The sequence below is a fragment of the Strix aluco genome, chromosome 5 (genome assembly GCF_031877795.1).
Source record: "Strix aluco isolate bStrAlu1 chromosome 5, bStrAlu1.hap1, whole genome shotgun sequence".
Classification (NCBI taxonomy): Eukaryota; Metazoa; Chordata; class Aves; order Strigiformes; family Strigidae; genus Strix; species Strix aluco.
In genome coordinates this window covers 27,960,379-27,978,277 of record NC_133935.1, presented here as the reverse complement: position 1 = coordinate 27,978,277, position 17,899 = coordinate 27,960,379, and the positions used below count along the sequence as shown (strand labels likewise).

General features: G+C 44.3%; 1 protein-coding gene across 1 annotated transcript; it reads left to right on the top strand.

The window, feature by feature from the left end:
• The first annotated feature begins 1,022 nt into the window (after positions 1-1,022).
• RTCB (RNA 2',3'-cyclic phosphate and 5'-OH ligase) lies at positions 1,023-13,449 on the top strand. Its single transcript, XM_074826488.1, has 12 exons — positions 1,023-1,202; positions 1,338-1,416; positions 2,108-2,175; positions 3,938-4,037; positions 5,294-5,450; positions 6,069-6,225; positions 7,335-7,494; positions 8,501-8,676; positions 9,274-9,462; positions 10,386-10,496; positions 11,177-11,296; positions 12,363-13,449. The coding sequence occupies exons 1-12, from the start codon at positions 1,110-1,112 to the stop codon at positions 12,468-12,470; spliced, it is 1,518 nt and encodes a 505-aa protein (XP_074682589.1). The 5' UTR covers positions 1,023-1,109; the 3' UTR covers positions 12,471-13,449.
• The last annotated feature ends 4,450 nt before the right edge of the window (positions 13,450-17,899 follow it).

Here is a 17,899-nt window from a genome sequence, read left to right as displayed (position 1 = left end):
TTAGCCAAGCCTGAACAGGAAGCGGGCTCAGGCCTTCCAAACTAGCACCAATGGAGGAGAAACAAAGGCTGGGATGCCTTGTCCTATGTTCTGCTGCTTTTGTGAGCCCCAAACCATGCCTGTATAAAGCCCCAATAACTTGGTTTGGTGCCTAGACCCTAGCCATCCCCATGCCTCTCACTCCTCAATAGGAGCCCTTTTCAAGCCAAGGCCATACAGCAAAAACCTATTTTCTTCATGCTGAGGAAACACAGTTGAGCCCTCTTCAAGCCAAGACTATACAGCAAAAAACTGTTTTCCTCATGCTGAGGAAGCACAGTTGATGCAGGTAGCTTTTGCCTGACTAGCTGAGCAACCTCTACCCATCCACCTGCAGCTGAGTGGTACCTAAATACTCCGCAGGCCCTAAACGGCCCTGCCCCAGGGGGACAGCACACAGAGCTTTCATTAGCCACAGGCACATGAAGAACCACATGTTCCTTCTGCAAAGCCACACCAAGAGTTGTATGCAGTGTGACGGAGGAGGTGGCCAGGCACAAACCTGAGCTCCTTCGCCCCAGCATGGCCTGCATTTCCCTTTATGCCGTCACCCCCACGGGTACCGGGTGCCTCGCCTGGGCTGTCCCAGCCACTCCACTGCTGTGGGAGACGGCCCTGGCATGGGACTTAGCTGGGGGGCTCGAGCCCGCATCTCTGCCACGCTGAAGCATCTCCAGGCCTCATGGCGTCGTGCCCCGCCCGGCCTGAGGCAGGAGTGAAGGAGTGACAGGGCGTAAGCAAGCCGGGTGGCCAGAGAGGGTCTTTGACCCGCCACGGAGGCGAAAGCAGCAAGCGGCTTCCCCTGAGGACGCCCCTGCCGGGGCGCGCGGAGCCGGCCGGTGGCGGCAGCGCCTCTCCCGGGTAGCGGCCGACCCGCGGCCGATCCGCCAGGGGGCGCCGGCAGCCGCCGCAGGGAAAGTTTGACCCTCGGCGGCTCCTGTGCGCTGCCTGCCGCGGCGGAGGTGGCGTGACCCTCGGCGGCCGCCGTCGGTTCTTGCCATTGGCCAGACGCTGGCGGCAGCGCTGACGCCGAGTTGCCGACCAGGAGCGTTGCCGCCGCCGCCGCCATCATGAGCCGCAGCTACAACGATGAGCTGCAGTACCTGGACAAGATTGACAAGAACTGCTGGCGGATCAAGAAGGGCTTCGTGCCGAACATGCACGTGCGTGGCGGGGGTGGGGGCTGGGCTCAACCAGGAGCACTTGGGTGCCCGAGGGGTGAGGGGCGGCCCACCCGGTGGAAGGGGGGGCGGCCCGACCTGGCGCAGTGCCAGCCGCCCTGACAGCTCTCCCCGCAGGTGGAGGGCGTGTTCTACGTGAACGACCCCCTGGAGAAGCTGATGTTCGAGGAGCTGCGCAACGCTTGCCGCGGCGGAGGTGCGTCCGGCAGGGGGGAGCGGGGTGGGCCCTCTGACCCCGGCGGGTGTCCTCACACGCTCCTTGCCGTGGCCTCAAAAGGCCTTGCTGAACGACTGGGTTCAAGCCACGCTGTCCGTGAGCCCTGAAGGGACCAGGGTATAGCAGAGGCAGCAGACGAAGGCCCGGTGTGTGTCGTGCCTGGTAGATCTGCAGAGGCAGCAAATGGGAATGAGTTTTCTCGCCTTGCCAGCTACTGCGGCCTGGCAAGCAGTACAGGACTGTCACCTGCAGCTGTAGCACGTCCTGTCAGACGGGTGGGCACAGCCTTGCTGGCTGCCCTCTGTGCTCTGGAGCATTCCCTGCTCTCAGAGCTTACTTTGGTGGGGGCTATAGCCCAGGCCTGTTTGTACTGTGCAGGGCCAGAGCACAGGGCTGGATCCAGATCTGACAGCTGGGCTGGTAGTAACACACCTCTGCTGTTGACACACATTGGTCTGCATTAGCACTAAGACAGCAGAAGATTTTAGAATAATATTTAATGAAACTGTAGGTCGTGCATAATGATAGGTGCTTCTCACCAGATTAAAATACTTGTTGGTGGCTGAGTTCTGATTTGCCAGTGTTTTGAGCAAGCTCTTTAGAAAGTGCTTCGTTTTATTACTGTGGTGAATTATCAGGTTATTTACATTTTTTTTTCTCTTTATTTTAGGTGCAGGTGGCTTTTTGCCTGCTATGAAACAGATTGGGAATGTGGCAGCATTACCCGGCATTGTTCATGTGAGTAACTCCTACGGAGAATTGCTCTTTTTCTCTTCCTCTTTGCCAGTGAATATTGCCTTCCAACTGGGAACTCTGCTGTGAGAAGGGGTGTGTACCAAAGTTCTTTTCAGGACAGCCTCTGTGTAGGAACCTTTGTCTGAGTAAGGAGTGCAGGCTGTAAAACTAAGTTGTCAGAAAAGGAAGTATCCACTTGCTTCATTGACTGCCTTTTGATGTGAAGTTTTTTTAGTGTTGCTTTGTGCTGTTTCAGTTTGCTTGAGCCACCTTTCCCCTTTTGTTCATATTGTCCATTTGTTGGTTTTGACTTGCCTCTACTGACGTATAATGCATGAAGAAGTGAGGAGAGGCAGTATTGTTGTCTGTATTACTGTTGCGGCCCTAATGTTGGTAGTGAGCCTCCTCGTGCATTCAACACTCTTTTCCATCACCTCATGCATTTTTGGAAGCAAAGCATCAGATATGATGATGCGGGGGAAAATACTAGATTGAATCACTTTTTAAGAAGTGATGAGTACAATGTGGAAATGATCTTTTTCATTTTCAATATTGCATATATTAATAAGCAACAAATAACAGAATTTTCTTTTTTTTAATTGTTTCTCTTGGTAACTTGGCAAAAGTTTTGAATCTCTGTCTGTAGTAAAAGGCAGCCCATCACACTGTTAAAATACCTTTGTGGTCAACCAAAAAGAGGGTGAGGTAGAGTAATAGCAACCTGGGAATTTTGGCTGGTAGTTCATAGGAGAAATGTTACGACCATCTGTCTGTTCAAACCCTAACTTTTTATTTCCAAACCAGGAGATTTCTTGGTGATGACAAGGAGAGGCCCCCTGAAAAATACTGTTCTTTTTAATGCATGATAACAGTTTAACACACATTGAAAAGTTCCAATTTCTGAGTTTTCTGGGTGTTTGGGTTTTTTTTTTTTTGTTTGCTTAAATAGATTGTGGAGTGCTATTTGTGGTGTCCTAATCTAAATTTGCCAGGCTAGATATTCTTTGGATTTGTGGAGCTGTGTAGAGGCCTGCTCTTATTTATTTAATTAGTAGTAATATGAAAAGGTTCAAGAAAAAGAGTTCTTTTACACATTAAAATAACACAGCTCCTATCCTATCAGGATATTATCCTTAAAGGATGACTTTTTCCTGCTTACAGGGTGCAGTCTTTGGTCAGTGTTCAGTGACATAGCTCAGAAGAGAAAATGCTGTTTTACGATTCCATTCCATAGCACTGAACTCTTCCTTTGTTACATTTACAGTATTTAAATATTGCAGATGTCTCTAGATGGAACTTGGTAAAGACAAACTCATCTTCACTCTTATGTCTCTGCTTTATGCTACTCATAAGCTGTTGCCTGCATAAGTTTTGAATACAAGGACTCTTGAGTCCAAGAAAAAACTAGGTTAGAATTCAGTTTGAGATCACAATTCCTACATTTATGTGTTTCAGTTTCTCTTAAGTTTTGTTGAGATCTGGTCAATGGAGCCAAAGGAACTTCTCAGCTGACTAACCACTGGGTGTTTGCTTCAGAGTGAGAGCTTCTCTCCGCCTTTTTTTTTTTTGACTGTCCTGTAACTGCAGGAGTTTTGATACTTAGCTGAATTGATGCGTTTACTCCATCTACATCTGATCATCCATTCTGGTTTTGGTCTATTTGTTTGCACATGTGGCAATCACTGCCACAAGGCAAAGCATAACCAAGGTGACTGTGCAGCACAGAGTTTAATAAAACTTTAAAATTTCCTTCATTCTCTTTCAGAGATCAATAGGCCTTCCAGATGTCCATTCTGGTTATGGGTTTGCCATTGGCAACATGGCTGCCTTTGACATGAATGATTCTGAAGCAGTAGTTTCACCAGGTAAGGATGACTGACTTAACATGCACTGAGAAATATCTGGGATGGCATAGAAATGCTTTTTGAAATGTCAGATCTTTACAGTACTTTATGTACAGAATCAAAGCAAAAAATGTATGAATTACAGGGAATTAAAAGGTGCTTAATTCTTGTACTCATAATCTTTATTCTTTGTGGAGCAGGTGGTTACACTGAAAACATCTAAACAGTACAGAGAGAATTGCCCTTGTGTTTTTTGGCTTGAGCTTGTGATATCCCTCAGTTTTGAAGGGAGAACACAAGACTTTGAACTTGGGTTTCACCAGGTTGATAAAGAATTGACTGTTTTCTTTGAGCAATGTTTGAAAACATCTTTTGAGACTTTCTACACTTCATTAAAGATGTGACCTTAAAATATGTCTGTCTTTTTAATAAGCACCTGGGTCTTTACTTACTGATGGTCTGGAGATGCTTTTGTGGTTGTCATTAAACATTATACTCATGTTTCAGGATTGCTTTGGGCAGTTCCTTATTGACTCAAACCCAAGATCTCTTAGTCTGGTATTCCCTGCCAACACTAGTTAATACCAGCACCTTCGTACTAAAAATGGTATGATTGATCTTTCACATTAGACCTTGCCCTGCAGTATTTATTTTTATTAAATAGCAAGAGTTAAGCAAAACACTAAGCACTGAAGTTTAATGTTCCTTTTAAGTATTTACCACTTATAACTAGTTATTATTTATTCCAGTGAACATTCAAAAAGGACTTGCTTTCAGGACTTTCTTTTAAGAACATCTTGCATCAGGGAGCCGTGCTAAGATCTGTTTCTTCTGACCTTAGGCAGAAGCACAGGAACATCTTCTCTATTTTCTGTGGACAGTACAGTATATTTTATAGTTGTGTCTACTTCTCTTTGTCCACTTGCTGGAGCAACTTTGTAAACACAGAGCTCTATAGGCGATTGGACAGCTATGTCTGTAGAGCACATGCTGGAGACTGAAAAACTATTTGGGTTTTTTTTTTAAGACTTTTCAAACGTTTTCTCTGCAAGGTCACATTTTTGGCTGTCTTGTAATCTGAGGTTTTATGTAACTATTTAAACGAAGTTTATTGCAGTTCTGCTTTTTTCCCAGTATTGTGTCAGAAAGGAGTAAGGTCACAGCATTCAGTACATAATCCCTGTCAACAGGGACGCTGATTTAAGGTGAATATTCAGCAAGTGCTCACCATCAGCACGCTTACTTTATTAACTCCATGGCTTTTTCTACACTTCTAGGTGGTGTTGGATTTGACATCAACTGTGGTGTCCGCTTACTGCGTACAAATTTGGATGAAAATGATGTGCAGCCTGTGAAGGAACAGCTTGCCCAGGCTATGTTTGACCACATTCCTGTTGGTGTCGGCTCCAAAGGTGTAATCCCCATGAATGCCAAGTAAGAGAACGACTGTGTGTGCATATCACTAGACAGGACATCTCTGGTGTTTATTTGTATGAAAGATTCATCAGTGGGAGGCTTTAAGAAAGAAGAAGTAATTCTAAACATCTTTACATTCTTTTTACGTATGTGCTTCACCAGGAGGACTGGCATAATCATCAATGCACAAAGTCAGCTGTTTCTTCTCTCATTTAAAACCCTGAAATATCTAAAAGTTCTTGAAAGGTTCTCATTTCTTCTGACAGAAAACCTCCATGAATGTAAAAGTATTTTTTGAAAGGCGTGACAGAGAAAATAGGATATTCCCCACAAAATGAAAAGGAAAAAAGTAATGACCTATGTAAACTTCATATATTTGTAGATCTTGATTTTCATGAAGTATTAAGAAGTTTAAATTCTTGTTATGGGAGTTGGGGACTGATCATAAAATCATAGAATAATTTAGGTTGGATGGGATCTCTTGAGGTCATCTCATCTAACTCCTTGCACAAAGGAGGGCTAACTCTGAAGGCAAGTCTAACAATAAAGTTATATCAGGATGCTCAGAGCCATATCTAGTGGAGTTAAGAGTATTCCCAAGGATAATCACCTTATGTAGGTGTCTGATAATTGCAGGGATTTGGAAGAGGCACTGGAAATGGGTGTGGACTGGTCTCTCCGGGAAGGCTATGCCTGGGCAGAGGACAAGGAGCACTGTGAGGAATATGGAAGAATGCTGCAGGCTGACCCCAACAAGGTCTCCTCAAGAGCAAAGAAGAGGGGCCTGCCTCAGGTAATGTTAAGTTTTAGGAGAGCTGTGAATGCTCCCAGGGTTCAAATGTAAAGGTTAGTGGGTAGTTCTCTAATTTTGTGTCTTTTCTTGAAACTCTGCGTAGCATTTCTGGGTGGGGTGAAAGGTGAGATGGCAGGGCTGTTTCTGAATAATTCTTGACAGAATAGTGAGAGAGGGAAAAGATAACAGCCCAAGGTCCCTGGGGCCATCAGTTTTTCATCAGTTAACACCTGGTACTGGAATTCATGTTTGATGGCATTTCCCCATCCAGACATATTTTATTTTTAAGAGACAGGCAAGTTATTCTGCAGCTTTTCTTCTTGTTTGCTCAGCAAGTTAATATCAGGGCAAGGAAGGATATCATAATAAATGAAACTAGTTGGTAACTTTGAATTGCAATTCAGGTGTTGGATTTCATTTCTATACGTAGTATGTTATGCTCTGGGTAGAACACTTTTGAGATGGCTATACTAATGCTACCATTTGTAAAGCTTTCTTTTAAATGACTTCTTGAGTTTTAGGAATTGTGGTGCTGCAAGATTATAGCATTTTAACCTTGAAATAATCTTATGTCCTCCATTTTCACATTTGCCTTGCAAATAAGTGATCATCTGTTATGGAGTTGAAAAAGTTTGGGCTTGGAAATGGAATATCTTGCTTTAATCTCCTGAAAGGTTTTAAGTACCAAACTAACAGGATGTTGTAACTTCCTTGTGGACTTATCACCAAGTATAAGACTATATGTCTGCCTTGCCTATACAAATTGAAGATGAGTTCTCAATACTCTGTACTCTTCCCATCTTTCAACAAGGCCTAAGCAAGTTGGAAAAAAGTGGCAGCACGGTCTGTAGATCCTGGTCCTTTTGTTTAATCACAATCTAGTTCCAACAGCAAAAGATAAATCTCAACAAAGAGGACAGTGATCATGCTACTGTATTCTACTTCCTTTCAGCCTATATGGGGATTCCTTTTTTTTCCTGGAAAAACTTTTCTAAAACCAAAACTTTGCTGTAGCAATTTGCCCTATTGCCCATATTCCTGTAGCTCTCCCCTGTGCTCCCAGAGGCTACTTTATTAGCACTGTCTGATCAGTGTGTTGTGATTGGCAGCTGGGGACCCTGGGAGCAGGAAATCATTACGCTGAGATCCAGGTTGTGGATGACATTTACAATGAATACGCTGCCAGGAAGATGGGAATCGACCACAAAGGGCAGGTGTGCGTGATGATCCACAGTGGCAGCAGAGGTCTGGGCCACCAGGTTGCCACAGGTATGAACTGACTGGCATAGGTACCTGGAGTGAAGCAAACTCCTCAGTACAGTCTTGTCATCGACAGTAAACTGTAGCACCAAATAACATTTCTTACAGTGTAATTGCTGAGTCTATTCTGATTTGCGTTGACAGGGATTGCCTTGAATTTTGTCTGCCTGATCTTGCATGTGTTTTCAAGCTTCTTAGCAATGCTAAATTTAAAGCCAATGCATTAATTGTCTTTGGTTGTGCAGGGTATTGATCTTGCTATTATGAGTCCACATGATGATACAGTAAGAGTTGGCAGACTCATGCTGGAACATGGGAAATTATAGATTTATATTTATATATAAAAATACTAGAATTTTCATTTATTTTTTTAACCATTAAAGTGGTCAAATGCTGGAACAGGTTCCTCAGAGAGATTTTTAGAACCATCATCTTTGGAGATACTCAAAACTTGACTGAATAAGACCCTGAGCAACCTGATCTAGCTGGAGCTGCTTTGAGCAAGTGATAGGACTGCACAACTTCCAGAAATCCTGAGATTTTCACTGAATGCTCTTGTCTGGTTGAGGGGCTGTCTTTTATATGACTCTGCTTAGGACAGTGAGTCCGTAATCTCTGGGGTAACAGAGGCAGGCATTCCTGCAGCAAAAAAAAAAAAACTAAATTCTTGGGTCATAAAAAAGTGTTACACCTGCGTTTATTGTTTTGAACCCAAGTGAAATGCTCGCATTATTAGAATTATCACCAGATTGAACTGCTTTTGTCTAAGTGGAGAATTTTTTCTGGTACACCTGAGCCTCTTAACTTTTCTTTCTAAAAACAGTCTTGGGGAATGCTGTTTGCAAACAGTTGATGGTGTTCTGCCACAGATCCACTTCTGCATTTGAGAAGAAGCCATAGGTTTGACCATCAGATAGATGTGTTCAGTTTTAGAATGTAAATTATAGACTGCCATGTAAATCTCTCACACTGAAACAAAATTAAGTCACTTAGACTTACTGTGTTCATTTTCCAGATGCATTGGTGGCTATGGAAAAAGCTATGAAACGGGACAAAATCATAGTGAATGATCGCCAGCTGGCGTGTGCCAGGATTGCCTCCACAGAGGGACAGGATTACTTGAAGGGAATGGCAGCTGCTGGAAACTATGCATGGGTCAACCGCTCTTCTATGACTTTTCTAACAAGACAGGTGGGAGCAGTGTTGTCTCTGATGCAGACGTTGTGGTACAGATCTCCTGCTTTATCCCAGATGTACAGAAAATGCAGTAGCTGCAGTATTTAAAGTAATTTTCATTTTTGTGCTTCTTTAACTGTGTTTTCTGAAGAGACTTACACAAAGCTGCAGTCATGGCAATCCATCTAAAACCTCTCAACATCATTGGATTGTACTTGCAGAAGCCACTTAGGCAATATTTTTGAAAATGCCTCAAACTGGAAGAGGATACAAGAAAGTTGTTTTTACACTGCTGAAGCCATCTTTCCAGAGTTACAAGAATTTGTCTGGCTGATACCTGATTGAATTCCAGCATTAAAGCTTCCAGTGGGCAGATAAACAATCTAGATGGTCCAGTTCTGTCACACTCAGCACTATTGTATTCAATTCTGTTGTGGCTGAATTTGACTGAAATTTCTTACCTGCCATATCAAGTGTTTAAGTCGCTGACTTATCAGTAAGAAACATTTTCAACCAAATTTGTTGCTTTTGATTCCTAAAGACTGTAAATCTTCCACAAATACACAGCAGATACCTTTTTGTACTTAAGGTCTTGGTTTGCTTTCTTTTTAGGCCTTTGCCAAAGTCTTCAACACAACCCCGGATGACCTTGATATGCATGTTATCTATGATGTATCTCACAACATCGCCAAAGTGGAACAACACGTAGTGGATGGAAAGGAGAGGACTCTGCTGGTGCACAGAAAGGGATCAACCAGGGCCTTTCCTCCTCACCATCCTCTTATTGCTGTTGATTATCAAGTAAGTTTAGCTGTGGGAGAAGGAAATCAGAATTCTGGATGAATCGGACAGTTTTAGGGTCCCTAACAGAGATAAAGATGCTGTGAGTTTTTTGAGCTAACAGCACTGGAACCCCAGTGGGATGGCAACATTCTGCTTGTCTGTGTGTTAGATCTTTGGGACACCGAGCTTCCTCTTCAGCTCCACACCCATAGTGGTTGAAAGATCACTGTAGTTTGAACTCTGCTCGTAGGCAATCACCACACAGCCAGTCGCTTACTTCTTCCCCCCCCCTCCCCAGTGAAATAGGGGAGGGAGAAAAAAAAGGAGAATTTGTAGGTTGAATGAAAAAAAAAAAAAAAGTTTAGTAACAAAACAACAGCAACAGTAGGAGGTCCAAACGGGTAATATGCAATGCAGTTGCTCAGTACCCGGTGACCAGTATGCATCCTGTCCCCAGCAGCAGTCCCAACTTCATCAAAGATCCCGCCACGGACCAGAAGCAGAAAAACGGAAGTGGAAAAAAAGAGAGCACACACCTCCTTTATATACTGAGCATGATGTCACATGATATGAAATACTCCGGTGACTGATCCAGCAGGCCCTCTAGCTGTGCTTCCTCTCAGCCCAAGGAAAGTTAACTCTATCCTGGCCGAAACCAGGACAATCACAAAGGGAAGTGTTTTGTATGTAGGGCAGGTTTCAGTGATTTGCCTTGTCTGTCTGTTGGACACAAGTGTTTTGATCTGCTGGTCTACAACTTTCAACGCAGTCAGTTCTCCAGAGTCCTTGATACCAGGCACCTGAGGCAAGCAAGCAGGGATGCCTTGAAAGAATATTGAACCTGACCTCCTTTTCTGGAGATGTGGTTCCTCTCAGACTTTTATTAAGAATGAATTTTTTAGGCTTTTTCTTGGTGAATTAATACTTGTTTGCATCCACAGCTGACTGGACAGCCTGTTTTGATCGGTGGGACTATGGGCACCTGTAGTTACGTTCTTACTGGCACAGAGCAAGGCATGACTGAGACCTTCGGAACTACTTGCCATGGAGCTGTAAGTCAAAAAGTTATTTCAGAAAGGGATTGGAATGGGACTGTCATCCAGAGAACAAGGTTGTTCAAGGGTCATCCACTGTGTGATTCCTTTGTTGGTCATACAAGTAGAGGGTAGCCTTGCCACAGTAATCCTAGCCCAGGAAGACTGTAGGATAGAAGTCCTCTCTGTCCATTACTGAATAGTTTTGACTACTCCTGCAGAAAATTTAAGAGGTGCTGCTTTTTATACAAGGCAAATGTTAGGATGAAGGTGGGGAGAATGAGCTCCTTTTACCAAATTCTGATATCTCTGAGCTAACAAGGATTAACTGTGCTGAGGCTGTCCATATAGAACTCCTCCGTAGTTAGAAGAAGGTATTTCCTCCCTTTATTTACAGTGTGAGACAGGATGATTGAGGAAGAAAATAGCTGACTCCTGAACATTGTCTGACAAGTGGTTTGGGTAAAAAGAGACTTGCAGACTGGTATGTTATACACATGGAACCTTCCTAGCCATCATACCAGATGTGCGGTTTTGCAGGAGCCCATCACCTAAAGTCTAAATTAATTTCCCATTTCGTGGCTAACTGTGCTCTCAGCCACTCTGTGTTTACTTATAATAATAGTTTTGTTTAATAAGAAAGAGTTCTGTTTTTCCAAAATGCTGCAAAATATAGAACTAACAAAACTGCTGTCTAGGGTCGTGCACTGTCTCGAGCCAAATCTCGACGTAACTTGGACTTCCAGGATGTATTGGACAAGCTGGCTGACATGGGCATTGCCATCCGTGTTGCTTCTCCCAAACTGGTCATGGAAGAAGTGAGTTTACTACTTCATTATCTGAGAGGGAAAAGGAGATCTTGCTCCTTGGCTGGATGACCCCTGCTGACTTGATTCTTCGCAGTGCTAAGTGATCACTAGTACTTTAAATCTACAGCTTGTGTGATTCCTGATAGAGCTATCCATTTTTTTGGAAAATAATGTGAAGTCTTCCTTATTCCTAAAATCTTTAGGGAGATGCCTTTTGACAGGTTTTGGGGGGTATGGTGTTTTCTGCCTGGTGATAGGGATCAACCCTGAGAAGTCTGTGTGAGCATCACAAAGGTAGTTATGTTTTATGGATTCTCTTCTTCAATTATGTTCTCCCAGATTTAAACTTACTTTACAGTGCAGCTGTTGTGTAGATTATTATCAGTGTTTGAGAGATCTGCCTCTTTTAAGATTAATTCCTATATTTGCTCAAGAAAAAAACTCTGAATGACTATAAAACTTTGAATATTGTGACTTCCAGTTCCTCTGCATTAACATGATAGAATGTCTCTTCTGTTCACTACCTCACTCATAGAAGTGTGTTCATCATTTGGAACTATGCTGTTACAGGTGTTGGTGTTGTACAAACGTGTTGATCGCATTAAAATCTCTATTCAAAGAGCAGCTTCCTTGTCAGAATGCTGGAGGGAGAAGCTCTAGAGTTCAACCTCGATTCCTGTTTCTAAGGGGCAGTGAAGATAAATCTTAAAGGCTATCTGTAAGGAGGAAGTTGGAGTGACTTCCTGCCAGATAATGAGGCCTGACATTCTTACATGCTGGTGGACTGGATTATCTGAAAATATAGGGAAAACTGAGCCAAAATAGCTAGTATTTTATTTGAAATATGGTGAAAGCTTATTTAGATACCTAAGTGTCTCATAGATTTCCTAGATATGTAACATGTCCAGAATATCAGTATATTCACCTACTTCTACACCCTGAATTCATATGATTCTGGTTTTGCAAAGAGAATAGGAGATATCAAAAACCTGCATCTAACTTCCCGTGACTTAGGGTTGTTTATAGTTTTGTCTTGTCCTTTTTTTTTTTTTTCTTTTCTCTCTTCCCCTTCCAGGCACCAGAGTCTTACAAGAACGTGACAGATGTGGTTAACACCTGCCATGCAGCTGGTATCAGTAAGAAAGCCATTAAACTGAGACCTATTGCTGTTATAAAAGGCTAGGAACTGACAAGGCAGCAGAAATGCACGGACATCTCCAAGCCTTACACAAAACTGACTAGAACCATCATCTTCCCACACCTCTTGGACTCTGTATGTTGCTCAGATATCACATCCCTGTTCTGGAAACACAACAGTTGAGGATACCCCTATTTTTAACAACTCCTAGGCATAATTAATGCCCCCTCTTGCTTCTCCTTGTTATATGGTGCTCTTTTGTTGTGAGGAAAGGGCAAAGAAATAAGTCTTTTTTTTTTTTATATGCAGTCCCTCTCCCATTTGTCTGATGTTTCCATAGGCAGGACTTCAGACTTGCCTGTGTTGTCACTAATTGTTGTGCTGCAAGACCACCTCCATGGTGGATGGTGTATGAATCAGACTTGCTGTCTCCACACCTGAGTACCTGGAGCTCTTTCTGCATATCGAGGTACTCTGATAGGCAGGGTACAGTGCTTCTGGACAGGGTGAGGTTGCTCTCTTTGAAGATACCTTTATGCATAGTCTGTACTGTTGCATGTTCTGTGGCAGTTGGGTAAGAAATCGAGTTGGGAGTGCTCTCCCACTTGCATTGAGAGGCACTAGCTAGGCTTGAGGCACAGCCCTCCCCTCTTCCCTCACCCTCTCCCATTTAACACAGCACCTTGGCTCAGTATGGGTAGGTGTTCCACAGTCTTGTGGAAATGCTCCTAGGGCTGAGTATGTCGCTTTGAAAGGTTTTGTTTGCCCGGTAAAAGTTATGACTTAACGACTTAACGTGCTAATCCCAACATTTTGCAAAGTCCTAAGCGTGTAAAAGTTGGATTGGATAATACTGCTCACTGTGTCCTGCAGCTCTGGTTTAAATGAGGCCAATTGTAGGGTCAGGCCCAGTACGATGTGACATCTGATGTTTCTTCTACATTCATTAACCAAGACTGGAGGGGAAGCTGACCATCCCTACCAGGACATTTGGGGAATTACAAATAAAATGGGAAGATGGATACTGGAGTGTGTCTGTGTCATGTTTATTCTGTGACTAAAATGTCTGTTGACCACTCTTAAGTACATATACAAGCTTGAAACTCAGCACATTTTCTGACTTTAGCTGATGGATCTTGCAAAGAAACGTGCAAATGACAGAAATTCTTTCAGGATTCAGGAGAAAGGCAATGCAGTGCTGCTTTCTCTTGGTTATGACAAGAGTGTTTGTAAGCCTGTATGCAGACACAAGAGGGCGGCTGGAGTCAAATAAAACCTCAGAGCAAGAGTGGAGCCCTGCCAGGAACTCGTGTAAAAGGAGCAGAAGTGATTGATGGACTCGAGTGCTTTTTGGTGAAATATCCCTTGAAGTTTAGGATCTTAGCTGAAACCTGTTGATCTGAGGAGGCGTAATGTCATTTCACTGTCTTAATCACTTTGTGCTTATTGGTTTCTTAAGTTCAAATACTGTATTTGCTGCAGGTTCAGAAGCAGCATGTGCAGTAATAGTCACTGCTGTGAGTCCTTGTGGGTCTGACTTTACAGTTTCTTGTTTTTCCGTTCTTCAGTGGAATTGTTTCAGATTGCCATCTCTGACATCTGAGACACATTTGCTGAATTTAAAAAAAAAAAATGATTTCATTTAGAAATGTGAATTACCCTCCAGTGACTGAAAGACAAATTGTTGGTCTCAAATCTTCTGCAGGAGTGTATGTTCCTTGCAGAGGTTTCTATCAATATTTCAGACTCTATTTAAAAATCAAGAAGCATTTCTCAAACACAGTTTTCCTTTCAACTTTTACCTACCATTGCTATTAAGAGGCAAATTTCAGTTTTTTACAACAAGCAGAAATCACGTGTACCATGGAGGTGCTCTCATGTATGCCTTAAATCTTCTGATCATCAGTGTTTATGCACTGGCATGCAAGAAGTGCTGTCAGTTTTGGTTTCCTGTTGCAAAGCTAGTACTAGTTCTGGTTATATATTGTATGGAGGAGAGTGCTGGTTTCTTAACCATCTAAAGAAGTAAGAGTAAAAATGTAAGATGTCTCCCAGTTCTTTGTTTAAACCTGAATGTTTTTCTAATTCAAGTCTGCCTTTTTTCTCCAAATAGGTCTGTGCACTAGCTTTTTTTAATCTGCATTTTAAAAAATAAACTTTAAAAATTGGTAGGTAGGAAAGGCATGTGGCATTAAAATATATGTGCTGAAACAGGTGGAGCTGCAGAAGCATTTTGACAACACCAGAGCCAAGGTGGTTATTGAACCACTTCTGCTTCCATGGAAGGTTACTGAGAACTCAGAAATATCTGTTAATGTATGAGGTGCTTCCCTCACATCCCCAAAAGACTGAAAAAGCTTTGGTGAATGATTGTTAGGGTCTTTTTTGTTCGGGTTGGGTTTGGTTTTTTTTTTTTTTTTTGGTGGGAAACCACCGGTAGGAAATCTGCATCACCCCCCTAGAGCTGTTGCACACCTCTGTCCAACCACAGGCACTCGTCTATTCCTTGCCTAAGTATAGTTGATTCAGTCAGCTGTATGATGACCTGCAGCAGGTTTGCTGGCCTTGGGGTTTGCACAGAGTGCATTAGGTCTGCCTTCAGCCAGTGCAATAAAACCAGTCCTTGGATGCAGGCTGCTTTTTAGTAAGAACAAATAGCTTGTCAAATTTGTCTTACTCTCTGAGAACAAGATGGTTTTAACAACAGGTTGGACCTGCCAAAACAGAGCTACTGCCTCTGGGAAGTAGAAGGTAGTGACTTCAATGGCACCTTCCTCCGCTTGTGCTCACAGGGCTTGCTGCAGGGACTGGTGCTGTGCAGCGGTGGCGAGCATGGCGGAGCACTTCTCCCTTGCCAGGACCTGACTGTTTGCAGTAGTATGCTCAGGCGCTTGTGCTGGTACTGTTCCCGTCACTGTTAGCATTAAATAGCAAATGGAAAAGCACTTCAGATTTTTGTTGCTGGTGGGTTTTTGTTGCTGACTCTTTCAGAAAGTCCTCTAAATGCTGGGGGCTGCCATTTGCCAGGGTGCAGTGCGAGGCAGAAGGGGCAGAACTCAGCCCCTGGGCTGTGTGAGATCCTGTGGGAAGGCAGTTCCTTCCAGCCCTGTTGCAAATGGGGGAGGATCCATGTTTCATTTGCTGTAACAGATGGCAGAGCTGGAGTGCAGCTGATGGCCTTCTTCTCTTTGACTTGGTTAAACTTTGTGTACTCCAGGGCTCCGTAACTCAACTTCCACCAAGGGAAACCAGGACCCAGCAAGGTACACGCTTGCAGTGCTATCTGCTGTGGTATATTTGTACTGTATTGTACACCCCACTGGTTGGCAGCCCGGTGTCTAACCTGTGTCATGTTTATCACCATCCTAAGTTTCTTGGGAGGGTTTTCTTTTTTTCTCTGCTCTAGCTTTCTCTCCCTGCTTTAAAAAACGGCTCCTTACACACTGCTGCCTCCTCCCCTGGTGGTCCTGGGCTCGTGTTCTGGCCCAGAAGGAACAAGTGATCTCTGACACATCTCAGGTGCAGGCACCCCCGCCCTCTCCTCCTCTCTCCTTTGTTCCTCTCAAATATAAGCACACTTAACTGGCCTCTTCTCCCTCCGCCCCCCAGTCTTCAAAGCTATCAGACAAAGCAGTATCTTTTCTGTGGCATGTGCCAACACGCTCCCCTGCTTGCAGAAGAAAGATTTCAATTAAGCAGAGGGCCCTGCCTGTACCTGGCATTTGCTTTGCCATCTTGAGCCCTGTCCTGGCGTGAGGAGTTTTGATCACCAGCACCTCTGGTTTTCTGCCTGGAGAGGTGGCAGTGGGAGGCATGGGGTGGAAAAGTGGGAGCTCTGTAGGTCCCCAGCCAGGACGATACCAGGCACAGGTGTTTTGTCCCCTGCACTGTGGGAGGGAGAGGAAGATGGTAAGCTGCTACCCACAAAACACCAATAATTATGTAGTTTCTGGTGGGTTTTTTAGGGTTTTTTAAATTGCAATATGTAACAGGAGGGTGGAGGTCATTCCCTGCAGTGAGGGGAGTGCTGAGCAGTGTGTGAGTCGAGGGAGGAGGGGCGTGAAGGATGCAGGAAAGCCCCTGAACTCCCTGGTCAGATGTGCAGCTTGGTCTCCTCAGGCACTGACCAAGCAATCCTCAGCCTGAGCTGTTGTTGCTGCTGGCTTTCGTGTTGCTGAGTACATCCCCATCTCACTGTGCCCCCATTCCCAAAGCCCGGAAGACTGCTTTGGTTAACATTATATATAAATTTCAGAAATCAAATGAATCCCTAGTCTTAATTGCAGAGATTAGGACCAGGAAAGGGAAATGGAGTTATCTGCCAGCACTTAATCTAACATTTACTCATTTAGCAAAAGACATGCAGGGGCTTGCCTGCCTTCACATACTGAGGTGTTTGAGTCAGCCTTGTAATGGAGCCTGTTCCTAAAAAGTGGTGCCAGAGGCAGCCTGGATTGCTACTCCCTGCATTTCCCCAGCCCAGCTGAGCTACAGCCACCACCCTGCTTTCTGCTTAGGCTCAGCTTTGCCCAGCAGGTGGTTGGAAGAGGGGAATACGTTTTCCTCCTTTTTGCCCTCCCTGGGTGCCTGAGGAAACTGAGGCACTGACCTCTTTTTTTTTCCCCTACACAACCTGTGCCTTGAGTCAGGGAGTCGAGGTGGGAGCCCAGGCTCTTCCCCTTTCCTTTCTCAGCCCCAGCAAGCAGGTGTGGCGTGGAAAGTCAGGTTACAGGCTTTCTGCTCTTTGTGAAGTGCAAACCTAGGGAACTTGTTCCCCTGCAATGTGTCAGGCAGGGAAGAAGAAATAGATGGGGAGGGGGTCCCCTCACAGGCATCCAAGGGGAGGGAGAGGTGCAGCTTCTGCAGGGGAAAATGTGGTGGTGAGTGTGTGTGCGATAAGGTCCAAGCCCTGATGTGCTACAGCAGCATCTTATTACCTGAGTCAATTAAGCAGTAGGAGATTATCAAATCCTCATAGGGAAGAGCTGCCCAGGGAGAACAGCAGTCTGCCGGCGGCTGTGAATATACACACTCAAAGACAAGACATTAGGGATTTATGACAAAATTTAAGTGAGAAAGGAGGGAGATGAAAAGCAAGCAAATAGAGTACTTGAAATAATGGAGGAGGATCTGGATCTCTGAACCCTGCCTAGCCTGAAGTGTACAAGGGATTGCATACAGCTTGGCCTTAGCTTTTCCACATCAGCAGGAGCACCCAAGCATGCTTGTGCCCCAAATTGTTGCTCTTTGGCCTCTAGGGCAGAGGGAAGGACATAGACCAGCCACCAAAACCTCCCTGGGCAATGTGGGCAGCAGCATCCCTCTGTGGCAAGCAACCACGAGCCCTTCAGGTTACAGTAGTTGGGTCTTGGGGTACCAGCACCATGCTTCATTTCTGTTTCAGTCCTCAGGTAGGAGGCTCCAGGTTGTACTGCCAAAAAATAATAAAATTCCATAACTTTTTGTTACCTTTT